Source organism: Monoraphidium neglectum (assembly GCF_000611645.1).
Source record: "Monoraphidium neglectum strain SAG 48.87 unplaced genomic scaffold scaffold03740, whole genome shotgun sequence".
Lineage (NCBI taxonomy): Eukaryota > Viridiplantae > Chlorophyta > Chlorophyceae > Sphaeropleales > Selenastraceae > Monoraphidium > Monoraphidium neglectum.
Window position 1 is genome coordinate 1 of NW_014009889.1, and position 5,748 is coordinate 5,748.

Below are 5,748 nucleotides of genomic sequence, written 5' to 3' on the forward strand. Positions count from 1 at the left end.
GGGGTGGGGCGGAGGGTTGGGGTTGGGGGATGGCGAGTCTTTGGGGAGTCTTTAGTGTGTGAGGGCAGGGTGAAAGAAATGGTCAGGGGATGGTCGCCCCCATTGTGGGGGGTCGGGGCGGGAAAGAGGGTGGCGACGCAGTGTGCGCTGGGGCCACGGTGGGGATTCAGATGTCGCAAGGAGTTTCGGCCGCAGGGCGGCGCCAGCGAACCCCAGCGCCGGCCGCGGCGGTGGGGGGGCTGCGCGGCGCCACGCCTCCCGCCTGCGCCACCCTCAAGACATCCGACGTTACCGGCCCCAGGGAAAACATTCAAACGGAGACACTGCAACGACCCGACAATTGCCCTGACTGTTTCCCAGAGTTCTCTGCTCCCGTGCACCTGCACCCCCCCCCTTCGCCATGCAGCCCCGCGCCTGCAACCCCCACCACTTGCTGCAACCCCCCTGCGCGCCCCCTGCACCCTGCACCCCACCCCTTCACCCCACCTGGACCCCGATGGCCTTCATGCTGCAGTTGTGCGCCGCCGTCACGCCCTCCGGCGTCGACTCAACCGCGACGCACATGTTGGGGGGCCGCGCCAGCTTCAGCGACGCGGACAGCAGCCGCTGACTCAGCGTCTCGAACTCGTCCTCGGCGGTGACCTGGCGGCGGCAGCAGAGACACTCACGTGAACATATGCAAATAAGTCTAGGCCCTGGCCCTGCGAGTGGCGGCCTCCGAAAACCCACACCGTCAGCCCCTGACGCCACAACATCCGCACGCCTGGAACATTGGTCCCGGCCGGCCGCACGCCCGCCCCATCTGAATGACACGACACCCCACGGCTTCCGTCACGCCGGCTGGGCGGGATGAGATGCAAGATGTGCCTCAAAAAGATCGGGAAAACGGGGGTGGCTTGTCCGGCCCCTTGGGTAACGACTTCACAGACCCACCAGCGCAGAAAAGTGGTCGTGCAGCGTCATCCGCGCCAGCGCCGCGCGCACGGTCGCGCGGTCGAGCGACGACACGAGCGCGCAGGGCACGTTGAAGCGCGCGAGGGCGTCGAGCCACTCGCGGACGCCGGGGCGGGGGGTGGCCTGCTCGGCCAGGGCGCGGGCCGCGAGGCCAGCATGCTCCATCGCCAGCTCCCTGGGTTTTTTTGCAAGTGCGTGTGCGTGTGCATGTGTGTGTGGGTGGGTGGGTGTGAGTGTGTGTGTGTGTGTTTTGTGTGTGTGTGATGTGTGCGTCTGATGCATGTGTGTGTTGTGTGTGTGTTTGTGCATAAAGCGTGTGTGTGTGTGTGTGGTATGTGTGTGGAATGCTTTTGTGTGGGGGGAGCACATGCACACACGTGTGTGTATTGAGTGGGGATGAAGTTGGTCCAACAGCGGTGGTCGAGGTGTGGCGTATAGGCGCGGCTGAGTGATGCCAACAGAGATGTGGGGCCAACAGGTTGCCGCGGCTCTCATCCGGCACCCGGGGGCGAAGGATCGAGGCCCGCCGGGGCGTCTGCCGCAGCCGTTAAGATCGGCCCAGAGTGATCTGGCACATACCCTTCGACAGCCCGGCACTGGAGAGCCATGGCCATCGTACACGCAGTGCCGCGTCCACAACGCCTTGCTCGAAACGACCCCAACCCGCTCAGCAGTGACATCAGCGCACTAAAACGCCCCACCGAGGCAGAAAAGCCCATGCCAGCATGGGCAGGGCGAACCCCCCGCCCCGTGGGGGGGTGCCGGCCTGGCAGCGTGATGTGCGGCCCGCGGCGGCGCGGCAACGAAGGCAGCAAGAAACAAACCGCGCCCCACCTGCCGTCCTTCAGTGAGTCTGCCCAGCGCAGCATGCGCACCGCCGCCACCTCTGGCGGCATGGCGTGCAGCTCGGGGTGGCGCAGGCGGCCCTCGTTGAGGGGGAGGTCCCGAGAGGCGGCCAGGGCCCGCCAGGCGGCGGCGCGGACGGCGTTCATGTCGGCGACGACGCCTTTGGAGGGGGAGTACGGTGTGTGTGTGTAAGTGCGTGTGTGTGTGTGTGTGTGTGTGTGAGTGTTTGTGTGTGTGTGTGTGTGTGTGTGTGCGCGCGCGCCCTGCGGATGGGCGATAGCGAACAGTAGCAAAGCGTGGGCTCCAAAGCAGTGACATCATACATTGGCAAACGCCCACGCCATGCGCCATCATGCTGCACCGGCCGGTGCTGTCACCCTCACAACAACCGCAACCCACCCACGCGCCGCCCCCCAGCCCCGGGCCACCAGCGCGCCAACAGCCCCGCGCCGCCCACCGTCAAAGTTGAGCACCATCCCAAAGGCCTCGTCCGGCCGCATCGCGTGGCGCAGCCGCAGAGCGCCGTGCGTGCGCAGGCTCTCGTTCATCGCATCCACGTCCACGCGCATCACGCCGCCCGCGGGCAGCAGGTGCACGAAGCCCTGCCGGGGCGCCGCGGCGCGCAGGGGCGTGTGCAGGTGTGAGAGGGAGCAGCGGCGGGGAGGAGGGCGCCGCGTGGCGGCGGCGGCGAAACGCTGCGCGCGCTGGGGCATTGCGTACGGCACATGTGCTGGACGTCACAAGGAGAGCGCCGCGCCCGCGCAAGAACCCCGATGATACAAACTTCATGAGGGCCCAAGCACCGTGGCGCACCTCCCCATGTTCTGCGCCGGCGCGCTGCGGGCCGCCCTTGAGGAGCCGGTACAGGCCCTGCTGCTGCTGCTGGCGACCCTTGGCCGCGCCGCCGCCGTCGCCGCCGTCTGGGGCGAGCGCGCGCGGCCGTAGCGGCGCGGCGCGGCAGCGGCGGCGCGCTGGGCACGATACCACAGCATGCTGGGGCGCCGGGCAACCACTGGTGCGGGCGCAGCGAGCAATCGTCCGACCACTCGCGTGCGCCTGCATTTGAGCCCGCTGAAAGACGGGCGCCCGCGCTGTGCGAAAAGGGCAAGACTGAGACGAAGCCTGTTGCACGCAGCAGCTCAGCAGGCCGCAGCACTTGTCTAATAACGCAACGGCTTCAACTCAAAGTGAGTGCGAGAGGCTGCGAGCGCACACTGTGCTCGGGGAGATGGAGAGGCCGCGACACACTCCGTGTGTCAGGGTACGAGGGGTGTCTCTGCGCCTGTGAATCTTCGGACGGTGAATTCAAGTGCAAAGTCGCTGTTCAATCGCAGAGAACACCACTGAGCATCCAGATCTGGTGATGCTGCCTGTCACCGAGGTGTCCTGATCACCCATTGTGCGCCGCACCAACATGAGCCGCGCCTGTGCACTTGGATTCCAACTTAAATTCGTGCAGCGGCCGAGGCGGGCCTCTGTAGTGGGCAGGCATGAGGCCTTTGACCCACCACTTGTCCAGTCAACATGCGTGTCCATACCCTGCGGCCGTCGCACTGTTCGCCGCTGGTGCGACGGCGTGCACTACTAAGCCTCTCACTGATTCAACTGTAGCGTGCAGGCAGTCCTGCACAGGGTTCAGCAGGCAAGCCACCCCATGCTGACAGTGCGCTCTGTCCGCACAACAGAGCGCACCACTGGAATCATGGGCGCCGCCAAGGTTGACCAACCTCATGCGACGAGGAATTTCACCTCTTCTGTGGAAAGCGCCCAAACCCCACCACCCTGGGGGGTGCATGTGCCCCACTCTATGTTGTCGTCGACATTGCTTCTCACCCTGAAGCTAAGCCGTAGGCCCACACCCCGCAGCGCACCTGACACTCGCCCTCTGCGACTCCTCTTGTCAATCGGCGCTCAACCCCACAAGGAGGAGGTCAGGTGTGGCAGCAGGCAAGCAAGGGCAGACGCAGCCTGGTTGCCAGAACGCAGCTGTTGCGACCGCAGGCACCACCACGCAGCCGCTCAGCGCACAACGCGTCAACACGTGTGCGCTCGCCGCGCCGTTCGAAGAGCCACGCGAATCTCGACAGACAAACAGCCTTTCAAGATGCCACTTGCCCGCGCGGCGGTTGGGCCGGCAGGCGAGCGTGGCTGCTGTATGAACAAGGGAGACCGCTCAGGCTTTATCAAGGTTCAGAACAGCTCCCGAGTTGCAAGGCAAGACAAGCAATTCACAAGTCACCGTTCAAAGAAGGCGCCGCAGCGGGCGGCGGCACAGGGGTCGCGCGGAGGAGAAGCCTGCAGCCCTCGCGGGCCGCGAGGCGCCCCCTAACAGGGTGACACCCGGTGGCAGCATCTTGCGGCTGCCCCCGCCCCGAGCCACCGCCGCCCCGCGAGCCACAAGCCCAGCCCCTCTCGGCGCCCGGCGCGCCCATTCTCCCCGCCCGCTGCCTCCCCGCCGCCCCGAGCCCCTCCAAAATCGCGCGCGCGCTGGCGCGCTGTGTGTGCACGCCCCTCACCCCGCCCCCGCTCCTCGCAACCGTCACTCCGCCTTCTGCCGCTTCGCCGCGCCGCCGCCGGCGTGGGACGCGCGCCGCGTGTGCTTGACGCCAAAGAAGCGGCGGCCCAGTGTCTTGAGGATCTCATCAATCAGGATGACCGGTAGCGCGAAGATCATCACCAGGCCCCACTCGGGAAGTGTGAGGGGCACGATGGAGAAGATGTCGGCGAGGAAGGGCACGTAGCTGCAGGTGTTGGGGGGTTTGGGGGGTTGGGGGTGGTTGGATGGGTGGGTAAGGGGGCAGGCGAGGGGAAGGGGGGAGAGCGGAGTCAGGAGGAGGGGCCAGCGAGGGGGTGAGACAGAGGGGGGCATGAATGGTGGGGCGGGAGCCCAGCGAGAGCGGGCGGACCCCGGGGCAGATGCAGAGGGGGCCCAAGGCAGAGGCGGTGCAAGGCGCGCGGCGCCGTGGGCACAGGTGCGCGCGTGCACAGCAATGCTCGCGTCCGCAACGACAGCCAACCTTCGTGCACGCAAGCGCTGCGCCATGCAGCCGCCCCATGCTGGAGTGCGCTGCCGCTTGACGCAGCCCAGGTGCGTGTGCTTGTGCGCGTGTGTGTCCCCCCCCCCAAGCGCGCATGTGCGCGCGCGTGTGCATGCGGGGCGCTCTTCTCACAGGATGAGGCAGTGCAGGCCGAGGGACACGGCAGTGGCCACCGAGAGCCAGGGGTTGCTCCAGGGCGGCAGGGTCAGCAGTGAGTTGTCCTCAGACAGAGCATTGAAGGCGTTGAACATCTGGGGGGGTGGCAAAGGGGGGGCGGAGAACGAGTGTGTGTGTGTGTGTGTGTGTGTAAGTGTGTGTGTGCATGTGATGTGCGTGTTGTGTGTCTGTGTGAGTGTGTGTGGATGTGTGGCTCAAAAGGGAAAAAAATAATAGTAAAGTCGAGGCGGATCGTCGGTGCGAGGGCTGGTGCACAAGCCGGGCCAGCGGCGGTCCTCAAAAGGAGCAGGCGCGGCCGCCTGCGAGCGCGCAAGCGAGCGCGCACCTCGATGGCGACGAGCACGCTCAGCGAGAGGGTGCAGGCCTTGACCTTGCCGGCGGTGAAGTAGTCGCACGGGTGGTCAAAGGTGACGACACCGCCGCCTGCGAACGGGGGGTGCGGAGCCATTGAGCACTCGGTCCAACCCAAAGTCAAGGGGTGCAGGCAAGGCGGCGGACGACGTGCCCTTACAGAGCGAGGCGGAGGTCAGGAGAGGCGTGCAGTGCCGAACCAGCATTCCGAAGAACAGAAGCGAAGGGGTTGGAGGGGCCGCAGTGCCCTCAGCGCTTTGTGGATGGGGGGGGGGTTGTCGCAACTGAGGCCGCACCCGCGACTGTGAAGGGCGCGGCCTCGAAGCCGTCCCAGCTACGGCACTCCTCCCAGTGTGTCAGCTGGTGCCACGTCACCGGGGTG

The 5,748-nt window shown here is 66.5% G+C and overlaps 2 protein-coding genes across 2 annotated transcripts; both read right to left on the reverse strand.

Moving 5' to 3' along the window:
* Positions 1-477: 477 nt before the first annotated feature.
* Positions 478-2,862, reverse strand: MNEG_13295 (hypothetical protein; the record flags this gene model as incomplete). Its single annotated transcript, XM_014038232.1, has 5 exons — positions 478-642; positions 934-1,129; positions 1,789-1,960; positions 2,258-2,402; positions 2,614-2,862. 5 exons carry the CDS (start codon positions 2,860-2,862, stop codon positions 478-480), a joined length of 927 nt encoding a protein of 308 aa, XP_013893686.1.
* Positions 2,863-4,339: 1,477 nt separating this feature from the next.
* MNEG_13296 (calcium-transporting atpase 4, endoplasmicreticulum-type, putative) lies at positions 4,340-5,463 on the reverse strand (the record flags this gene model as incomplete). Its single annotated transcript, XM_014038233.1, has 3 exons — positions 4,340-4,541; positions 4,971-5,089; positions 5,341-5,463. The coding sequence occupies 3 exons, from the start codon at positions 5,461-5,463 to the stop codon at positions 4,340-4,342; spliced, it is 444 nt and encodes a 147-aa protein (XP_013893687.1).
* Between the last annotated feature and the right edge of the window lie 285 nt (positions 5,464-5,748).